Here is a 21,459-nt window from a genome sequence, read left to right as displayed (position 1 = left end):
ACGAGTGTCGAGACATGGCAAAGCTTACCTAGATACATTATGGAATACTGATTTATGGTATATATACTTTATATAAAACATAATGCAGCGTATATTGGACACCAAACGATAAATAACAACATAGACTGGACCATGGTGATAATAGAGTGAACTGAAGATGTGTTCAGCAGTAAAGAGTAGTACTTCCGCATAGGGTCAACGTGGGTCTAACCGGCGTCATTCAAACGCCACTAATACCCACTGCGGAATGTGTTCCGTCAATTTACTACGCAGTGAAGCGAGCTTGCGAAAGTGTCCCAGATTCGGCGATTGTTGGATGTCGATGTTGCTCTGAGCCAGGAATAGGACTCCTCTGTCAAAGATTTGGGGATACTAAGTCAGGGTTCAAGTGTAGGTAATACACTCAAATTTCGAAGCCAGTCCACGAAGATTGGTATCCTCTACTACCCCGTTGCACCTAAGTCCTACGGCTATCTACCGAAACCCCAGAGCCCGGACAGTAAAAGGATATTTACTGTTACTAATACCATTGTTTGTCGTCTACATACGATTCGTACACCTGTGTATCGAGTACCGAGGACCCCTTCTGTCTCAACGAGGCCGAAGACAAGCTTCGCCATGCCGATTATCCGGCTTGCGGACCGGTGGTCGGGATGGGTCTGGGTCTGTGGTGTCTCCATCGCGGAAATACCTCCATGCTCGATACTTAACGGGAGGCTGATTGGCCATGAGACCCCTAATGCCGAGCTGCAAGTGCGTTAGGTCTTCGCCTGTGGTCTTGGACTAATAGATTTACCCGGAAAACCCCCAATCATGGTGCGGCCATGGGCTGACAGACGATATGCCTATGGACCGTTCCACCAACACCCAGCAGTCAAAATATGGGCTGTGGATAAGGACAGTGGGCCTTGAAAATGGATATATGGGCAAAAAAATATTTTTTTATTCCCGTAGGAGAGAAGAAATAAAAATTCTAGGCCGCCAGGGACTAATAAGTAGAACCCGAGGTCCGTCCACATTCTTCTGCCGCCTGAACGTCTGAGCATCGGGAATCCTCCCCGAATAATTATTGAAGCCGACGGCCATCGGTATGGCGAGCGAATTTCCCCCCGAGAAACGCGATCCCGAGCGGGAAGATTCTCTGTCGAGCGACGACCATGATCAGCCTTCGGAATTATACCGCGATGCCGCCGAACTGGAGTCACAGGTGCATGAGCACCTCCATGATAGTCTCGAACTCGAACGTATCAATACCTCTCGGCTCCAACAACAAGCGACTATCGGTTCGACAAGAAGCCGTACGCCGCGCGAGCAATGGTTGCCTATGGGAGCTGGCAAGCCGTACCCCCCGTCGTTGCCGAATTCCGAGGACTATGTCGTAGAGTTTGAGGGATCAGACGATCCCATGCATCCTCAGAATTGGCCTATGAAGAGACGGTAAGTTACTCTATCTGTCCCCAGAAGAATCCTCGATAACGTTGCTCATCGATCACCCAGAGTCACGATGGGCGCATTGTTGACATTTTGCGCCTTGGTCACTGCATATGTTAGCGCTGTCTTCGCAACAGCCGGCGAAGGCGCGATGAAGGAGTTTGGTTTCGGTCAAGAAGTCGCTGCTCTCGGTACGACTTTGTATGTCCTAGGATTCTCGGCTGGTCCGACAATCTGGGCTCCAGCATCCGAATTAATCGGCCGGCGCTGGCCCTTGCTAGTCGGCATGTTTGGCTTCGACATCTTCACCATTGCTACCGCCGTGGCGAAGGACACGCAGACGGTTATGTTAACGCGATTCTTCTCGGGATTCTTCGCCGCTAGCGTCATCGCCCTGGTTCCGGCCAGTTTGTCCGATCTCTTCAGCAGCCATCATCGCGGAATAGCCATTGCGGTCTACACCATGTCTGTTTTTACTGGCCCATTCACGTCGCCCTTTATCGGTGGATTTACAGCTGAAAGTTATCTCGGTTGGCGGTGGACGCTTTACGTTCCGGCCTTTGTCGGTTTCTTCAGTCTAACCTTGATGGCCCTATTTTGTCGCGAGACATATGCGCCCATCGTTCTAATGCAGAAGGCAGCCATCCTGCGGCGCCAGACCCGAAACTGGGGGATCCACGCGCGCCAGGATGAGCTCGAAATTGACTTCCGAGAACTGGTGACCAAGAACCTGGCGCGTCCGTTCAAGATTCTTTTTACGGAGCCAATCGCGTTCTGCCTTACGTTGTATATGGTACAGTTCCGTAGATCATCTGTCTTGAGTCGGCGGTTTTTACTGACTCACTCTAGTCATTCATCTACGGTCTGGCCTATGCCTTCCTTCAGGCCTACCCTGTTGTATTCCAAGGAACATATGGAATGACCGGGGGCGTTAGCGGCCTCCCATTTATCGGATTGATCATCGGAGAAATGTCCGGCTGCGCGTTTGTCCTCAGCCTGCAGAGCTCCTATTCTCGCAAATTGAAGGCTAACAACAACGTGGCGGTTCCCGAATGGCGTCTGCCCCCATGCATAGTGGGAGGCATCATGTTTGCTGGCGGTCTCTTCTGGTATGTTAATTTCTAGGGATTCTAGGACGCAGTGGTACTGATAATTCCAGGTTTGGCTGGACCGGATGGAACAAATCCATTCACTGGATGGCCCCGACTGCGTCTGGAGTCATCGTCGGGTTCGGACTCACCTCGATTTTCATGCAAGGATTCAATTACCTTCTCGACTCGTACCTGAACTTGTGAGTTTCGTTTCTAATAAATCCGGAGTTCTATGGCTGACTTATGTACCCAGTGCTGCCTCAGCCTTCGCAGCCAATACTATGATGCGATCGTTAGTCGGTGCTGTGTTTCCCCTGTTCACTCGTCAGATGTTCAATAACTTGGGAATTCAGTGGGCTGGAACGTTGTTAGGGTGTCTTGCTGTTGTCATGATTCCTATTCCAATTCTCTTCCTCCTTTTTGGCCACCGCTTGCGACAGATGAGCAAGTTGGCACCGGCGGAAAGTATCAAGCAGGCCTAAACTACTGTCATACGCGTAGTACGCGAGGTGGTTGTGGAGGATGAAGTTGTCCTATTGGAAATACTGGAGGGCGTACGTATAACTATGGGATGACTAATTTACGTACACGTGATCATTATCGGCTTGGTAGTGGTATGTCCACATCTACGGACCAACAGTCCTGGGGATGAAACACCTCTATAGAGAGGCGGATTATGGCGAGACCGGTATATTTAATGTTTATATCAACTTACAATGCACTATACTATCGATACCCCTGAACTTGAACATCGTGCTATGCACCACAAAGTAGGTGTATGCTCAGAAAACGTCACCAGACAGAACGTCCTCTCTCGTACCCAAATGGAAAACTGGAATATGCTCAACCGGCGCGGGAACTGTGACCATCTGACCCCCAGCGTAGGTCTGGTTTGTCCACCAGTAGGTCCAAGGCTTGGTACCGTTTTGACCGGTCTGGGGCAGATACACCGACCACTGGGTCGTGTTTGGCGTGGTTACGGGCGAGACGAGAAGCCGCGGGCCAAACATATACTGCTGTGTGGTGACGTTGGTGTTGGCTTGAGTCATCTTGCCAATATGCGAATCAGTCGCCTCGAAATCCATGTAGAGCGGCCGCATGATCATGCGACCCGTCTCGTGGAACTTCTTGAAAATGGCCCGCAGGTAATCGCCGAGCTGGTACCGTAGATGGATATATGAAACTATGGTGGGCGTATTCTCCTCGCCGTATGACCAGGGCTCGTTGTTGCAGGTGTAGGCGTCGAGGTGGCTACACTCTCGGTTGCCGTGGGTTCGCATAAAGGGGAGGAAAGTCGCCCATTGGAACCATCGCACATACAGTTCGCGATACTCTGGCGTGTCAATGTTGGTGCTCCAGGGAACCGTGGGATCGGCTTGGAATCCGCCTGCGTCGACGGTCCACCATCCCCAACCTGTAGCGGCTGCTGACAGTCCGCTGGCAATCTGCATACCCAGTGTCTCCCACGCAGCGGTGATGTCGCCCGACCAGATCATGCTGCAGAAACGCTGGGAGCCAATATATCCAGACCGACTGAGGGATATGTGGTCACAAGCTGTACCCATCTTGGTTTCGGTGACGTTACGGAAGCCTTCTTCGATCGCCTGCTGGTGCGTCCAGGGGTACATCTTTCCGACCCCGAGCTGGGTGCCAGCAGCATAGAGCACATTGGGAAGTGCATAAGGAATGGACTCAATATACGTGCTTTGACCATTATTCTCGTATGCCTCACCGAGTGCGCCCCCATCTGCCTGGTCGATCCAAAAGTTCTTAATACCCTTGTCGTAGTAGTTACGCTTAAGGGTGTTCCAGAGGAACTTGCGAGCATCAGGGTTCGTGGAGTCGATGTTCCGGATATACGAGCCATTCCAGGAATCGGTTGTACCGGGTCCGTCACGCGTGGCAGTCAGAAGCCCGTCCATCTGAAGATCCTCGTAGTTGACACTGTGGTCGGACACACTCGGCCATAGTGAAGCCATCAACTCCGCTCCAGTCAGGTCCTTGACCTTCTTCGCCATGGCAGCCACGTCGGGCCACAGGCGAGGATCGAGGGCCCAGTCACCCTGATCGGCCCAGGACTGGTAGTCGATAACGATCATACCCACAGGGACATCATGATCCTTGAATTTCTGTGCCAGGAGCTCGACCTCGGTCTGGTTCTCATACCGCAACTTGGACTGGATGTAGCCCAGGGAGAACTCGGGAGGCGTCGGAGCGCGACCTGTGAGAGCGGATAGACGCTGCTGCAGGGTATCATAGTCTCCGGGGGTCGTGGCCACAATCACATAGTCGACCATCGTGGCGGAAGCGGCAGTGAATTTGTTGCGCAGCTGGCCAAACTCCATGCGACCTTCGGCAGCCATATTCCACACAAAACCATAGCCCTTGTTGCTCATAAACACCGGCGTGGGGATATGTGTGTTAAAGTTCACGAGGTCAATGACGCTTCCTTTCTTGTTGACCATGTGGTCTTGCTGAGTGCCAGTGCCGTAGAATTGCTCATCCGGGGTTGTGCTGAAGGTGAACTCGGCAGAGAACTCGGCTCCTGGGCCATTCCAGGAGTAGTAACGCGGGTTCATCGACTTCAAAGGCGCATACTCGTTGGTTAGGAGGGTCTCGGAGCCATCCTCTTCGACACGATAGAAAGCCAGTCGATATCCACCAGGGTTGCCTCCCCAGCCGGACGTGCGCACGATCGTGTTGCCGTTGCGAATGGCAATGGATTCGTTTCCATTGAAGGCAGTGTCAAACCCCATTCCATGTGCCTGACCATCCTCGAAGCCCTCAAGCGGAGGGTCATAGACGAAGCTGATCTCCTGTCCCGTCGGTGGCCGGAAGGGCCATGCCCGTACACGGAACCCATCGTAACCGAATGGCTGCACTAGGACTGTCTCGAATCCATGTCGCATGCGAAAGCCCGTGGAGTTCGGCTTGAAATAGTCTGTATCTCGCGGGATAATAGGGTTTCCGAAAGCCAGCGGCCCGGCACAGGCTGCTAAAGCCACCAGCCAGCGATACATGGTGTCGATATGGGGTTGCCTACGCAGTCAGAGCATTAATAGTCCGCTCTACGGGACACTCTCCAATCTTTTAACCATCGCACTGGTGAAATTTATCCGTGAGAATAGCCTGAAGTCATGCGAGGCCCGTCGCAATGACATCAGAATGCGACCCGAAATGCACGGAGTAGAGCATGTGTCGGTGCAGGCCGCTAGATCGCCGCATATTTGGTACTGTTGTAGTATGACCAGATCGGACTAAACATGACCGAGCGACGACTGTCCCCCACGGAGAGTGTGTGGGGTGAACGGAGATGAGGGGATATCCATCAGATTAATGTCGATTGTCGCTTTAGTTGCCGTGCTGGGTGAGTTGGTCCACATGGTGCGTGGGTGCAACAGTTAGTCCAAGGGGAGACCCGGGCGAGCCCGTAAGCAAATTGCTGGGCGAGATCAGACAACCATGAGTCCATGGAGGCGATCTCTTCCCGGATTGTATGCAGGGTGCTGCATTCCGGTATGTGGTTAGGGCACGGGATGAACCAAACTCCACTTAGAGGGTCGTTTAGTCATGGAAGAGCTATCTACTGCGTACGTGGTGCAGTGAGAAATAAATTATCTCTTTTTTAGCCGAAAGGCGATATACCCTGACTTTCAACTTTCCATGACAGTATGATGGGGCTGTTGTCATCGGCAAGATAAAACAGCCGCGACGCGTCGTATAGCTTCAGTGAGAATAAGGATGCACGGCGTCTAGAACTTCAAAACCTAGGATTGAATTGGCATTCTAATTTTGGGGATTGACAGTAAGATAGTAACTATCTCCAGCCAAGCTTTGCCCAAGCATTGTGGCTTCTAGGAGAGATCCTGTGTGTTTAGTGTGGAACGGTGCCCAACTGGTTAGGCAGCATAGGGATTGGGCAATATTATGGAGGTCGATTATTCAAAAGAAATGCTGTAAGACATGCCAGTTCGTTTCGAAAGAAGTGCGATTAGGCGGCTGAGCTATCACTGAAGGTATAAAATGGTCACCTTACCCCTAGGTGGATGAAGCTCCTTGAATCACTGCTTCAGTTCGAGGTTCGAGTTCAGCGGGAGAGTTTTATTTGCAGGACGACCTTCCGGGTTGGCTAGGTATATACTATCTCCATCGTGTTCTGTCTGGGTTAACTACTCCGTACTCCATTGATCATTGTGACTCAGCAGAGGGAATCCGGGGTTCCTCAAAACGGGGCATAAATTTAGTGACCGGACGATGGGAAAAGCGTTCATCCCCGCATAAAAAGATCCACAGCATCACCATGTTTCTTCCATGTCTCTCACCATAAAATTAACGAAACCTCTACCTGCTACTTGGATTGTTCCTCTAAGCGAACGTCTTCCGCCACTATGCCCATTTCTTGGCCTCCCGCCTCCATCCGCAATGAGTTCGGCGTCGCCACGCTCTCGTTGGGAAACGCGAAGTACCACAAACTCCAACCTCGACTAGAGGCTGCAGCCCGCGCAGGATACCGCTGGATTGATCTGTTTGATGAATGCTGGGCTGCCTATCTGGAGGAGCATGGGTTGTCCGGTGATCAGCTGTGGGAAGCTACTCCGGAGAACCTACAGGTGGCTCGCAAACTAGGTGATTTGGTAAAATCCCTAGGCATGCGTATCGCCTGTACCCAGCCGTTGCGAAAGATTGAGGGCATTAAGGACCCTTCGGAACGACAGGCCACACTAGATCTTGTTGCTAAGCGATTCCCCTTTATGAGGGCGTTCGATACCGACCTCGTCTTCATGTGCGCCAGTATTCGGACCGATCATGGCGTGACCTCTGACCTCAAGACCGTCGCTAAAGACCTGGCCGATCTGGGTGACATGGCCAAGGCATATTCTAAAGCCGATGGAGGCCGTATGCTTCGTATCGGTTATGAGGGCCTGTCGTGGGCGACTCGCAATACCTGGGCCTCCAGCTGGGAAGCCGTCCGTATGGCTAATCGCCCCAACGTTGGTTTAATCGTCGATGCTTTCAATGTACTTGCTGTGGAATTCGCCGACCCGTACAATCCAGCTGGTCACGGTCGCATCTACCCGACGCTGCAAGAATCCATCAATGTGCTGTGCGCATCCCTGGCGGGTCTAGTGGCGTCTGTGCCTGGAGACCGCATCTTCTTTTTCCAGGTCGGCGATGCTGAACGCATGGACCCGAAGAAATTTCTCCCCCCGGCGGATCCTAATGTACCCGTTCTTCTACCATGGTCTCGTAGCCATCGTCTCTACCCATTTGAGACTGAGCGTGGGGGTTACATGCCCGTTCACCTTGTTGCAGCGGCCGTAATCGCCACCGGATACCAAGGTCCAATGTCGCTGGAGGTATTCAACAGTTCTTTGAACCAGCCAGGAGCAGAAGTAGTGGAAACACATGCGAGGCGAGGAATTAACGGTCTTCGGAAACTGGCTGATTCTCTTCGCCATGTGCCGGCTTTCTGGGAGATGTGGCAACGGGGGACTCGTGAGTTTGGTTGGTCACCGGTGTTACGAACGGGACGTTTATGAGAGCAGTTTGCCGTGTGTTGACGATCTTTTGCATGTCGATGGATATAGATTTGACGATATTGTAGTAAAAGCCCAATCATGACCTAATGTAGATAAATAGTTATGTACGGAGTAGCTGGGATCAATTTTTCCCCCTATCAGCACGTAGGAGATTGACTTATATATACTGCCACCATCGGAAGAAGTTTTGAAGTCTATATTCTCCAGGTTTCCGCTGCTGCTACCATGCATTTCCTGCTATCCAGTCAGTTACAACTGCGGCTATACTGCAATTCCTCCGGCATAGGAACGTCTGACCTTGTGTGGAAAAACATTTTATAGTACCGACAGCTATATAGAATTCCCGATCCGACTCTGGTGGGCCTTAATTGAGGCCAGTTAATCCGTCCTAATCCACAATTGGACCGACCACACAATACTAATGTGACACAGCAGGTCCCCTAACGTTCTATTCAAATACCGATCAGGCCGCTTGTTTTCCAGGAACAACGTACCAAAGTCTGCATTGTCGCAGATGATGACAGAATATCCGCGACTCAGGTGTTAGTTTTGTCAAATACGAGAAACTCCTGCCATGTGAAGGATCTCGCCAGTTCCAAAGCCACTATGATAAGTCGGTTTAATCCAATATTTGTTTCGTCTTAATTTCCACGCAGCGCTTGTGGCGTATCATGTGTCTTTGTCTAGAGCATCCGACAAAAGTAACACGGTGGGAACATGCATACTGATTACATTAGTTGCTGGACCAAGGGGAAGGGGTATGCCAACATGCGGAGGCAGCCCGATCCAGGATCTTCCTGCAATAATTAGCGACACGGTTGAGTACAAAAAGTTTACATTCCCAAAGTTAGTACATCCCTATAACTCTGAGTCCTCGTTCGCCAGCTGTGTGAGTCCAGGCATCTCCGTTTTGAGACCATTCCGTGGGAACTGAGGCCGTCTGTCTGGGATGATCTAGTCTTTATAAGAAGTTCTCTGGTGCTGCTCTATTTACAGAAAACTACTAGTCATTTGTTTGAAGGGTCGACGCTAGTTACTGTCATTATGCGAGCGTGGAGGATTGTCCTTCTGGCGGTATTGGGTGTTCCCTTGGGAAGCGATGCCCTCCCTCGCAATCGAAATGTCATTAAGGAGTCACAGAGGGGACCGGAGGGAATACTGTACGAATTGGGCGTGATCCCATATTTTGCGAATTCCAGGAAACCCTACAGATCGCTAGGTATTTCTGACGAGCTGGACGCGGATGGGCCTGTTCCATTGACAGTTATTGTCGCCAACGAGAGCGAAGTTACCGCGCAATTCCTAGAAAAAACTATTTCCCGCTACCTATCCCATGACGATGTGATGTCGGCTGATTTCATGGCAAACATATATCTCTCCACATCGTCTCACGCGGAAATGGACTCAACAGCCGTGCAATACTTGCAGACTGTCGGTGCTGACCGAATATTTGTGAACTCAGCATTTTCCCACTCGGTTACTGGGTCATTTATTCGTCTAAATAAGGATGCGAATATTCCGCTGGCACCAGGGCCCTACACAGCCGTCATATTAGAAAACAAGCTCAACCTTCTCAGCACGTACCGACTGTACAAGGACGAACATCGTGATTTCATTACCGGAATGTATGCATCAAACGATGGCACAGGGTCCTTCAGACCATTTCAATCCATGTCCTCGAAAAACCGGGCACCAATGATCCCAGTTCCCAGTCGCATCCACTCGTGGAGTGATGCTCGCCCGCTCGCCGGTATTCGGGTGGCAGTCAAGGATTTGTTTAATGTTCACGGACTACAGACTTCAGCAGGAAGCCAAGCATGGATCCAAGTTATGCCAATCGCGCAAACGACGGCGCCCTCCATTCAACGCCTAGTTGACCTTGGGGCTGTACTCGTAGGCAAGTACAAACTTGCACAATTCGCATCCGGCGCTGATCCATGGCAGTGGATTGATGAGCAATATCCTTTTAATCCCCGCGGCGATGGGTACCTGACATGCTCTGCGTCGTCCTCTGGAGGTGGATGCTCTGTGGCAGCATACGACTGGCTGGATGCTGCCATTGGGAGCGATACAGGATCATCAATACGTCGCCCTGCAGCCGTGTCGGGAACTTTTGGAAACCGTCCCAGTCAAGGAATAATTTCGATGGAAGGAGTTGCCGCACTGAACTGGGCGCAAGACACGGCAGGAGTCTTTGCACGCGATCCCATATCCTGGTCGCGCTTTGCGAAGGCTTGGTATACACCGGAACTGCATCAAAACTCATCAATTACCGGTTTGACACCCTTGCACGTTCCAGACACAACGAAGTTCCCCTCCCGCATATTGTACCCAGACGACTACTTCCCGATGCGTAACCCGGCCGCTCAGAAGATAGTGGACTCCGTTATATCACAGATGTCGGCCCTGTTTAACATGGAGATCCATCATTTCAACTTTACGGCCACCGTGACCAACGCAACCATCTACCCAGATATGATGGATCCCTGGGACGGCCTGATGTATTCGTCAAGCATGTTGACCAACGTTTCTCACTATATCGATGTTGCGGGGCCCCTTATGTCAGAATACAAAAGGCGATACGAAGGCCGGTTTCCACCAGTGGACCCCGTATGGCGGACAGCATGGAAACAGCTCAATATGAGCAGCTTGACGCGTACTGCTTATGAATACGCCTTGAAAATGAAGGCCACTGGGGTGGATTGGTTCGAGAAAACGGTATTATACGAGACACAGGACTCTTGCTCTGAGTCCCTGATGCTTTGTGACATTGGAACCGGGGGGTTACCCAGTTTTCGAGAGAAGGAATTAAACACTGAGCCAAATGCCACTGGACTTTCGGTGATTCCAGATGGCACGGTAATTGGGTGCGCTACCATATGTCCTCTGTTTGGGTACGTTAGATACCTAACACTTCCTCGTAGGAGAGGATACTGACTTCTTGTTCTATAGATGTGCAGATTTTACAATCCCTATCGGCCAGGTTCCATACATGTCTCCAGTGACCATGGTAAGCGAGCAGTGGCCTGTAAGCCTTAATTTTATCGTTCGTCGCGGATGTGACTTCATGCTGTTCAATATGGTGGAGAAGATGGCACACGCGGGCATGATTGGGCCAGTGAAGACAGGGCGAACAGCATTTTAGTTGGTCAAGACTTGTAAAAACCGCCATTAAATTCCTGTCTAATACTAATAATATAGAGCCAGGGGTTTTTTCTGTAGTCGAAACGGCTTGTACAGGGTTAAGTCATATCTAGCTACGGCAATCCACCTATGCATTTTAAGCAGAACTCTGTAAGTTGGGGATTAATAAAGGCTTTTCTACCTTCTACCTATCAGCTCATTTGTCGTTTACTTGACTCTCCCATCATGTTTCTTTCCTGTCTATAAGGAAAGAATTTGCATACTCGCTGTGAAAGCATGGTGGTGATGAGCGACACACACAGCTTTTGCCCTTTGAAGCTCCTCAACTACTGTTCTAAGTGGACCGGAAACTCACCAACCAACAACTTCCTGGAACCGTCTGATACGCCCCAGGAGGTGTGGAAGGCAGACAAGGTGCTTCATTATTTAAAAGATTGGGTTTACCGTAACCAGGTGGTTGATTTCATGGAGTTCCGGAACTTGTTCAAGGTGACAGAATGTTCATATTCATAATCTCATCACATTATCAAAGCCCTATAAACTTCATAGCTCTGGGATATCAAGTAAGCAAAGCGCGTCATCTGTAATACGTACTGTTTACACATGTAAGGTAGAAAATCAGCAATTAGATATATGCAGTTGCTTTAGCCCGTAATTCCCAAATTATGTTCAATCATCAATCCTCTCAAGTCCACTGGTATCGGCAACAGTATCCTTGCGCCTAGGTTCATCTGAGGTCGCGCTAACCTCGGAAACGTCAGACACATAGCTGGGTCGATGTGGGTGTCGCTCCGAACTTTCGTTATGAAGTATGTTTGCGATGGTATCGGAATGAGAGCTGGAAACGCTTGACATGTGGCGGTGGTGCCCCGGTCGGGTTGGAGAGGACCCTGGCTCTGGTGTTCCGGGGGTTACTGGTGATACATAGCCTGTCTGTGATGCAGCAGTGTCAGATACACTGGGCCTTGAGGGAGGTTGGTTGTTATATGCAGTCGGCAGTTCTACGGGGGGCGAAGTGCTGGGGTCTTGGTGAATGTTAGTATATGACCTGAGCAAAGCAGTGAGGACTTACCAGGCATTTCATGTACAGGCTCACTCATAGCTTCCGTTGTCGGATCAGGTGAAGTGGCCGTTGCCATTGAATGTCCGCCCATCTTCGAATCCTCGCCATCGTAGGCCGTGTCACCAGCCGACACCGTCGTCTCCCCTGACTTCGGGACTCCAAGAACCCATCCCATTATGCGAGATCTTCGTTCCGAGATTTCACTCTTGGGCTGTGCCGCCCGGGCCTTGCGGCGTCGTCGAAGACACCAGAACAGAATCGCGCCGCCGATTAGCAGAACTCCGAGGACAACACCAATAATCGCACCAGCCCAGCGAGGGAAACTAGATCCCTTAGAAGGGACCGGGGAGATCCCAGTAGAGTTTTCGGTACTCTCGTAGGGATACCATGTCTGAATTTCTTTGGGGTATTTTGTTTTGAAGACATCCGCGAGGGAGGCGTTCGTCCACGAGTCTGGTGCAGTCTTCACCGCGCCACCGGTGGAACTAGAATGTTTTAGCAGCACTCTAGATGAAATTATCAAAAGAGAACAGAACTTACCTTCCACCAATACGTGCAGTTATTAGATCTGGGATCTTGTATTCACTCCATTCGGTCGGGTCGTACGTGTTCTGAAATTTGCCGGTATTTAGGTTGAAAACCCGAATCAGACCACTTTCAAGGCACTCAGACTCATCTATTCCTTGGCCTCCCAGAACAAGCATCTGATCAGGATAAGGTGTAACGCATTTATGGCTACTGCGACCAAGGGATTCTTGTCCGCTGTAAAGTTTGACCCATTCAAAGGACGGCAATGACAGAACGTAAACATCATCCGAGCGAGGGTTCGTATCGGACAAGCCATCATATCCTCCGTAAATGTAGATATTATGCGATGATGAGTCCCCTGCGCTAGCATAGACAGAGCAGAATTCCGTGAGCTGAGACGGCGTATCGCCAGTGGTATTTTGAAGGTACCTGATAACGAACAGTTAAATCTCATCTGTTGTTTAGGAAGGCTACAGCCCTTTACTTACCACTTGTCTCCTCCTATGTCATATATGGCTACAGTATCCATGAAGCTAGGACTGGTGGTCTTACTTTCATTTTGCTGGTCATCCGTCAACTCCACTGCTGTAACAGAGGCAGAGGCGGTCACGCCTCCAATGATGACCAGAATACCGGAGGAGCCGACAGGGAGCCACACGGCTTCAGGATTAGTGCGCCCTTGAATATAATCTGGTAGGCTTGTATTACTCCACCTGTAGTCCCTCATTGTCGACATGTCGACTGTGATCATAGTGTCCGATGTCGTGTTAAACTTTTTAAGCCCAACATCTCGCAACTTGGGGGCGCCTCCATCTGCCTCCTGTACACCACTAAAATAATATCCCATGTTCTCACTGGGTGCTGAGACTCCTGCACCATTGGTCCTGTACGTGCTCACAAGATCTGTATATATGCTCCACGGCCCTGGTGACCAATGAGACCGCTCTGCCCCGTATTGGAATAGTTCATAGGTAAGGGCCTGATTGTCGGGCGGTTCGGATTCATATGATGACGCTGAGAGCATGCCACTTCTACTAGTTAGCAAAGTCCATATGCTTGAGGCGACCACGAACTACTTACCCATATAAGACGAGTATGTTGTTGTTGGAGAACAAAGTGCCATCCAGATAGTTGGGTGCGATGTTGCTCACCCCACCGGTAGACTTTGGGATGGTCCCAAAAAGACTCGTGAGGTTTGTCTTGGTTGTATCAAAGGGGGTAGAGAAATTGAGATAGTATAGAAGCCCGTTGTTACGGTCTATGGGTACGCGTTAGTTGACAGCAATTACCTTTACCCGTTTATTACCCAAAGAGACAGAATAGAGACAGACCGTTTTCCGTCACCGTGGTTCCCCCAGTAGACACGTCTCTAAATTAAGTGTTATCAGCAAGAGTACTCCCACGGTTTAACAGTTCAGTATCTTACGCTTTTTCCCACATCTGTCCACCGTCGAGATAGACTTTGTCGCGCACAACACTTGCTGTATTTTGTCAGTAACAATAGCAGATGAGCGGACATGAAAGCAGAATATTCCTCCTACCTCGAACAGACTGCCAGTTACATATATCCTCTGCCCATATCTGGCTAAAGAAGCTCGCCCATAGGGCTACCCCTACCAGTGAATATCGAGCCATATGAGATGTACTGCAATATAAAGAGCACAACATTAGCCGACCATGTATCGTTTCTTTTGGGCAGACTATGGGAAAATCGTTCTTACCAATGCTGGGACATGCAGGATGACCCGCGGAAGCCAGTGGATGTTAACGCAAGGTCGAAGATGGCCAGCGACGTTGCGCGCTGCAAAGGGGACGAATAATTTCTGGACACAGCTACTACTTTGCACAAAGAAAAGCCCTGTCCCGCCGTAGGGGGCAGATTGTTGACTAGGTCATGATCAGGCTGCGGGGGGCGGCTCTGCACTGGATGGTGGAGAAGTATACCACGATTGAACTGGATAAGAGCCCGACGATCGTGAGGGGCCCTGTCATCAGAGGACTCGAGGCAATTAGGGCCTGACTTTCCGGAAAGAAACAGCAACATACAACCGAGTCCGTTAGTTGCAGCAGTGGTTTGAGAGATCAGGTGTCCAGTTCCCTGACCAGAGACAATCATTTCCCAAATTCAAGCCCCCAAGGGACGATCCAGGCCCCGAAGTTTGAGAAGACATTACACCTGTTCGCCAGGGTAGTTCCTTTCAGTAGACCATCATCGAATCCCATTTGCTTTGTCTTCAATGTGTCAGGTCTGGATTTCCCGAGAAAAGTGGGGATAGGAAGACAAATTGACAACAGAATGTGACACTAGCGAGGGGGCAGTGAAAGCCACCGGACCAGGATCAGCAGTAAACCCAATAGAAGAACGAGGAGACCCGTAAACCCATATCCGAAGCTAGCAGCAGGGCTTATGCACGTCTCTGCCGCTCAGATGATTTTGGGAATCAATGCTGGACGGAATCATGATGACGCGACGAAGGCGAACCCGTGCGGATACGAACTGCATATCCAATCATTGGAACGGCGAGATTAAGCGAACATTCCAAATGCTGTAAGACGTCAGTCTCGAATCCCTGAATGAGAGGGAAATATTCCAGCTGCTTTCTTTGGTGGAAGTTCGTCTTCACTATAGTGGTCTATATCCACGAAATTCAATGCTCTTCCCTTGATCCCTGCTCCATACTGAAGCCTCAGCCGGCAAGACAGTTGGCCTGGTGGGTCCTCTGCTAAAATCTGACGGAGCCCATGTCGATCGAAGTTTACTCTGGAGCTGCTAGTCCGTACCCGAGAACTTTCAATCCCATCTCTGCTCACCGTCAGATAACACAACACCGCCATTTGCGACTGTTTGCTTACCATGCGGCTCAACCCCAGGCATGCTCGGGATGAATCACATCATTGGGTTCTTAGTACACTAGAGGGACTTGACCACCATCCCCGCCATACACTGCCGATTACAGGGATGAGTTGGACCTAATATTCCTCTGCCCCGCTTCCCACGAGGCTGATAGCCCTTTTCCTAACTCCAAGAAGGCTTTCTCATCGGTTGTTCCAGGAGGAGTACGAGTCACCTTCGTATGTGGATTGGTTCCTGTTCACACAAAAAGCCCCGGTGCCTATCTGTTGTCCCACATGACCCAAGCCTAAAAGGAACTCCTGGTGCAATTGAAAGTCGCTGGACTTTCCCCAGCCCAGTGGATTCTTTGTTTTATTTCTTTTGTCAGCTCGTCTCCCATACAATTCGGAGATTAAGGGGAAACGAAGACCCAGAGTCCCTGGATAGCTTCCCCTGAGCGTCGATTAAGGTAGATATGCCATATGTTTAAAGTGGTCGTTTTCCAGGCGCCAATCATCTCTTTCGTCTAATCCTGACATAATTTCGTTCATAGTAGCTGCAGGACTACTGTACTGCTTTCTGGCTGGCAACCATGAAGCTCTTCAGGTTTATCCTTGCCGAGTTGGCGACGGCTTCTTTACTCTCACCAGCCTGGGGTATCTGGCCTTTTGATCAGGGAGAGCAGACCATAACTACCCACACAACTAGAACAATAACTGATTGCGCTCGCGTAGGTATACACCTCGACCATTTCGTTCTATGCGCTAACTTTGCTATAGGCAGGGCAGAGCGAACAAGCATATCCAGAAGCCCCAGCACCAACTTCAGTGACCGTCACAGAAACAGTAACTCCCCCAGAGAGGACTGTGACGGTAACGGAGAATGGGGACAGCGGTCTCCTGGGGGTGACGGTGACTGTGACTCGACTGATTAGCCTTGGACTCGATGTGCTAGGAGGTGGAGAGCAGAGTATGACGATCACGCCACCGCCCGCAGCAACCGTGACCGCTCCAGGATCAACGGTGACTGAGACGATAACAGAGGGCGGCGGTGGTGACGGCGGTCTTGGGCTTACTGTGACCATCACTCGACTCATCAGTGTTGGACTTGATCTCGGCGGCCATAAAACCACTCGCACTCTGACCATCACAGAGACCAGTCCCGGGCAGACAGTAACCTTGCCAGGAGAGACTGAAACGGTCACCAGGACATTACCCGGATCAACGTACACTACCACTTCGGTCGTTCCTCCAAGCACCGTAACGGTGTCGGGCACCGTGACCACGCTTCCCGGATCCACCATTACCACAACTTTTACTCAACCCGGGTCAACCGTAACGGAACCTGGAACAACCGTGACGCAGCCTGGAAGTACGTTAACACTTCCTGGTTCGACATATACAACAACTTCCGTCGTTCCGGCCAGCACCGTAACCCTTTCGGGTACGGTGACAACAGTTCCGGCATCGACAATAACGAGCACATTGACGCAGCCACCCAGAACTGTTACTATAACAGGGGATGGAACCACTGTTCCTGGCCCAACTTCTACCCAGACAATATCAGTAACCAAAATCATCAGTACAACGATCTACAACACTGTCACTGTCACGCAGACACAACCTGGGCAAACTCAGCCTGGGGATACTGGGACAGTAACTGCACCAGGTATGAGCATATAGGCCTTTCTTAATTAGCACTTTGCTAATCACATCTCCCAGGCGCGACTGTAACTGTACCAAGAAAAGTCTGTTCTTCACTTCCAGCGACGGGAACGTACTCGCCTCCATCTAGCCTACCAACCGACTGGACTTGGGGTTGTGCTCCAGGATATATTTGCCATCCAAAACGCTTTGGCGAAGACAGAGATTGCAACGTTCAAGTTGGTATGCCCTCGGATAGTTATGTCTGCAGCCCAGAAGAATGCATTAAGGCCCCGGAATACATCCACAATCAGTATTGGGGTAAACGTGGTACATCAGACAAAATTGGAACTGTCTACAATGTTACCCAGTGGTATTTCAACCTCGATCCCAAAGATTTTGGCCTGAACGATACCATATTCCAAGTCGTTACTAACCCCGGCTCTACACGTATGATGAGCGCTCGCGAGTGGTATGCTCGACGCGCTGTGTTTGGTGAACTGCTCGCTAGACAGGATGGATCCCCCCCAACTGGCACCATTCCCGGCAATTGTTATGACGAATGTAATGATGCTGCCCAGGTCATTCAGTATCAGGGAAAGACCACGGAAGCGTGTGAATCGGGCTCCGACTTTATGCTCGGATTACAAGTGTGCAGGGAATGCTGCGACGCATACGATAATGGCTCCGAATCATACAAGAACGGTGTACAACCACAGTTCCTACAGTATCTCGACTTTTGTGCCAACAAAGGAGCAAGCACTTCTGCTGCTGGTCAAACGCGAGGTTCGACTACCACTAGCACGACTTCCGCCGGGGCGAGTGGATCAGCGACAAGTACCACGGCAGGAAGTAATAGCGGTAGTTCGTCCGCAGAAGCATCAACCCAAACCTCAGGTGGGGGCAATCCTACTTCGGGAACTGTTTCCTCCGGAACAGCTAACTCGAGTGCTTCTACTTCAGGCACGGCGACTTCGACCAGCACTACTAGCGGAAGAGGGCCTGCCAGTGAAAGTGGAACGGCCGGTTCCGGCCCCAGTGATATCACAAGCAGCCGGACGGCTGTTGGCACGCCGACGACTACGGAACCATCAGGCACATCAGCGCCTCCTATTTTTACTGGGGTGGCAACAGCTCTTGCGGCGCGTTGGCAATGGACATTGCTTGCCCTCGCTTTTGAGCTTCTTGCTTTGTGATTTTCAGCTTTTTTCGGATGTCTGGATTTCTCTTCTTTTCTCGGGAATATTGTTTTGTTGTACACATTATGGTTAGCAGCCTCGCTTGTAATGCTACCGATCGATCCATGCGAGCAAGGCAGATGAGTGATGAGTTAACGCTGGATATGGACATAATCTACTACACTCCTTTATAGAATTAATGTAATTATTGGATGTTGTCCGGTTTTTCTCTCACTGGAAGCAAGCCTATGCCACTTCCCTCTAGATGAGCTTACGGGTGGTAGATGGGTACCGGGGGATGATCGTTATCTAAAGGAAGACATGAATCTTACGTGGCATTTAGCAATATAAACCAGCCACTTTATACCTTGTTCGACAAGTCCCGTGATTCTAACTCTTCTCAAAAGAAACGGCCGCTTACATTTGACAAATAAAGACACAAAGCCATCCATTTTCACTCCATCGACTAGCTCTATCGGCCTCCAGGCTTTAACAGATGACTGTCTTTCTCGTGATTTCACTACAGGGGCGGCGGGACTCTATATAGTATCTTGCAATGTAACATCAGCGAGTCTTCAGTGGTACATAGAGCTTGAGGGTAAGTAATACAGGTGGTGCGCTTTCGCATAAGGACGCACAGCCCTTAACCTCTTTCGGGTTATTCCAAATCAATCGACCAGTACAGCTGGTTAGCCAGCTCGGTCTCTATTTTTCACACTTCATTGCAGCTTGCGTGGAGAATAGGTTTGCCACGGACCCCGCCTACTGAAGTAACATTTCTAGCGTCTCCCGAAGGCTTTTCCCTTCGCCGAGTGGTGCGGAACCTGGTAACGCAGGCAGCCCGACTCGATTATGCCAGACGACATCCATCCCAGCGGCAGCGGCTCCAACAACATCCCCATTGCTGCCCGCCACAAAAAGCGCGTCCTTTAAGTCCACTCCGACGGCGGAAACGGCACCATGGTATGTTTTTATGTGCGGTTTATAGAACCCGACTTCTTCTGCGGTGAGAACCGAGTCAAATGGTATGTCGCAACGATCCGCAGCACGATGGCCCAGCTCAGCCGAACAATTTGTCACGACAGCCAGCAGGTACCCACGACAACGGAGATCGTGAAGCACTCCGGGAACCTCAGGCCAAGGCTGTAGTTGGTCCCAGGTAGAGAGTAAACGCATAGGAGCCTCTTCTCCAATTCCTGTATCTATTGCGGCCTCTCGGACGAGGTGCTCGTAAGGCCGATAGGCTCCACAACCAAAGGTGATTTCGAGGTAGCGGCTCCGCCAACGACGACCGGCGTCTTCCCCTCCGGCAGCCGCATTCCAGAGGGACCAGCTGTCCACGAGAGCAGTTAGGAGGTCAAAAACCACGGCTTTAGGCATGTTGAACCGCAATTGTCAGTTGTACGAGTATATCGATAGGGATTGTGGCTTTCGGCTGACCATTATAGGAGGGTCGCCAAATTGTTCTACCGATAGCGATAATAACTGCCTGGTTTAGTGGATCTAGGGCGCGGCTGTTCATTCAGCCGTTCCACAAGATGATAGACTCTATAAGGTAATAATAAATTATACCAAAATCAGAAATATTTGTGGCCCATATAAGTACTTGAAGATGAACCAACGACTGTATTCTACGTCAACAACCAGGATCATTGGGATGTTCGTCCACATTGCTTGGACCCGTCCCTTGTTTCTGTCCCCCCCTATTTAGCCCTTCCGATGGGCGGGGTAGGACCAGAATATTACCGAGGAGATCCATGCCATTCATTAATGGGTGACTTCTACCACAATTCCATATCTAACAGGAGCATAATGAACACAGCTTTGTCCACAGCGGATCCAACTCAAGCTCGAGAGGTAAAGCCATCGCAGGGAGGTGTCTCCGTTCCCACAAAAAGTCTGTTTCGTGTGGACGGCCGTAGCATTATCAGTGAGTGTCCCTTAATACAGTTTTGCCTCTGGCCCCATGCTCGCTCGTACGATACTTATCTGTCCCGTGTAGTCACAGGAGGCATTGGTTTCTTGGGGTTGTCTCTAGCTGAGTCTATCCTCGAAAGTGGCGGTGATGCTTACTGCTTGGATTACCATGATGAGCCTCGCCAAGAAACATGGGGTATAAATCCTCACGCTATTTGAAGTCCAAAAAGACTAATTCATATTCCCGGACCTATCCAGAGCCGCTCAAGAAAATTGCTGCGGAATATGATGGTGTAGTGTCACATCATCAATGCGATGTCACTGACGAGGAGAGTCTGCAAAAAGCCATGGCTTCCGTCGTGGCAAAAATACGCTACCCCATCCGTGGGCTGGTAGCCTGCGCTGGAGTATCTGACAAGGGGCCTTCAGTAGAGTTCCCTGTCGAGAGATTCCGCGAGCTCATGGATATCAATGTGGCTGGAACGTTTCTTGCAGCACAGGCAGTGGCACGCGAGATGCGCAAAAGTAATGTCTCCGGTAGTATGGTGCTCGTAGCCAGCATGAGTGGTACTGTCGTCAATCAGGGGGTGGACACAGCTGCATACAACTCTTCCAAGTCTGCAATTTTGCAGCTTGCCCGATCACTAGCCGCCGAGTGGGGATCACGCGTTAATATGCCTCTCATTCGGGTGAACACTTTGTCACCTGGTTATATTCGGACTTCAGCAACTGCGGAGACACTCAGAGTCCCGGGAATCGAAGAGCTTTGGTCCGGTGGCAATATGCTAAACCGGCTTAGTACAGTGGATGAGTTTCGGGCACCAGTTCTATTTCTACTCGGCGACGGAAGTAGCTTCATGACGGGCTCTGATCTCCGAGTCGATGGAGGACATTGTGCGTGGTAGGGACATCCTATCTATAAATAAGAGTGATGCGATCACATTTGTCTTCCACCTCTGGAGGATATTTCTCAACGGGGGAGTTAGGTGCTCTGCGTAAGTCACAATATATATTTACAATTAGGAAATAGGTTCCATTCGAAACGCGTACCTACCTGCCTGCCAATGGTCCTCTTAAGTACAGATGGTATA

At 50.5% G+C, this 21,459-nt stretch overlaps 8 protein-coding genes across 8 annotated transcripts; 5 read left to right on the top strand and 3 right to left on the bottom strand.

The window, feature by feature from the left end:
* Positions 1-850: 850 nt before the first annotated feature.
* Positions 851-3,378, top strand: BDV59DRAFT_184720 (MFS transporter). The gene is made up of 5 exons (XM_073690737.1): positions 851-1,437; positions 1,498-2,224; positions 2,281-2,540; positions 2,591-2,722; positions 2,776-3,378. Exons 1-5 carry the CDS (start codon positions 1,091-1,093, stop codon positions 3,002-3,004), a joined length of 1,695 nt encoding a protein of 564 aa, XP_073545066.1. The 5' UTR covers positions 851-1,090; the 3' UTR covers positions 3,005-3,378.
* BDV59DRAFT_209781 (glycosyl hydrolases family 31-domain-containing protein) lies at positions 3,305-5,542 on the bottom strand (the record flags this gene model as incomplete). The annotated part of the gene is made up of 1 exon (XM_073695453.1): positions 3,305-5,542. The coding sequence occupies one exon, from the start codon at positions 5,540-5,542 to the stop codon at positions 3,305-3,307; it is 2,238 nt and encodes a 745-aa protein (XP_073545065.1).
* A 939-nt stretch (positions 5,543-6,481) lies between these two features.
* Positions 6,482-8,146, top strand: BDV59DRAFT_184717 (sugar phosphate isomerase/epimerase family protein). Its single transcript, XM_073690736.1, has 2 exons — positions 6,482-6,655; positions 6,728-8,146. The coding sequence occupies exon 2, from the start codon at positions 6,911-6,913 to the stop codon at positions 8,060-8,062; it is 1,152 nt and encodes a 383-aa protein (XP_073545064.1). The 5' UTR covers positions 6,482-6,655; positions 6,728-6,910; the 3' UTR covers positions 8,063-8,146.
* Positions 8,147-8,502: 356 nt separating this feature from the next.
* BDV59DRAFT_184716 (amidase family protein) lies at positions 8,503-11,210 on the top strand (the record flags this gene model as incomplete). The annotated part of the gene is made up of 3 exons (XM_073690735.1): positions 8,503-8,675; positions 8,800-10,956; positions 11,015-11,210. The coding sequence occupies exons 2-3, from the start codon at positions 9,107-9,109 to the stop codon at positions 11,205-11,207; spliced, it is 2,043 nt and encodes a 680-aa protein (XP_073545063.1). The 5' UTR covers positions 8,503-8,675; positions 8,800-9,106.
* Positions 11,211-11,706: 496 nt separating this feature from the next.
* On the bottom strand, positions 11,707-14,800 carry BDV59DRAFT_184715 (uncharacterized protein). Its single transcript, XM_073690734.1, has 9 exons — positions 14,519-14,800; positions 14,339-14,442; positions 14,224-14,278; positions 14,129-14,166; positions 13,878-14,055; positions 13,286-13,825; positions 12,810-13,226; positions 12,279-12,754; positions 11,707-12,231 (listed from the first exon to the last, which is right to left on the bottom strand). The coding sequence occupies exons 1-9, from the start codon at positions 14,530-14,532 to the stop codon at positions 11,876-11,878; spliced, it is 2,178 nt and encodes a 725-aa protein (XP_073545062.1). The 5' UTR covers positions 14,533-14,800; the 3' UTR covers positions 11,707-11,875.
* Positions 14,801-15,609: 809 nt separating this feature from the next.
* On the top strand, positions 15,610-18,722 carry BDV59DRAFT_184714 (uncharacterized protein). The gene is made up of 4 exons (XM_073690733.1): positions 15,610-16,099; positions 16,184-16,360; positions 16,410-17,298; positions 17,352-18,722. Exons 2-4 carry the CDS (start codon positions 16,223-16,225, stop codon positions 18,467-18,469), a joined length of 2,145 nt encoding a protein of 714 aa, XP_073545061.1. The 5' UTR covers positions 15,610-16,099; positions 16,184-16,222; the 3' UTR covers positions 18,470-18,722.
* Positions 18,723-18,862: 140 nt separating this feature from the next.
* On the bottom strand, positions 18,863-19,903 carry BDV59DRAFT_184712 (HAD-like domain-containing protein). The gene has a single exon (XM_073690732.1). The coding sequence runs from the start codon at positions 19,829-19,831 to the stop codon at positions 19,214-19,216; it is 618 nt and encodes a 205-aa protein (XP_073545060.1). The 5' UTR covers positions 19,832-19,903; the 3' UTR covers positions 18,863-19,213.
* A 303-nt stretch (positions 19,904-20,206) lies between these two features.
* Positions 20,207-21,429, top strand: BDV59DRAFT_184711 (uncharacterized protein). The gene is made up of 3 exons (XM_073690731.1): positions 20,207-20,381; positions 20,454-20,564; positions 20,627-21,429. Exons 1-3 carry the CDS (start codon positions 20,222-20,224, stop codon positions 21,271-21,273), a joined length of 918 nt encoding a protein of 305 aa, XP_073545059.1. The 5' UTR covers positions 20,207-20,221; the 3' UTR covers positions 21,274-21,429.
* The last annotated feature ends 30 nt before the right edge of the window (positions 21,430-21,459 follow it).

This window comes from Aspergillus ambiguus, assembly GCF_047715705.1.
Source record: "Aspergillus ambiguus strain CBS 117.58 unplaced genomic scaffold BDV59scaffold_33, whole genome shotgun sequence".
NCBI lineage: Eukaryota > Fungi > Ascomycota > Eurotiomycetes > Eurotiales > Aspergillaceae > Aspergillus > Aspergillus ambiguus.
Note: the sequence above shows the minus strand (reverse complement) of the source record. Positions and strands in the feature narration are given on the sequence as shown.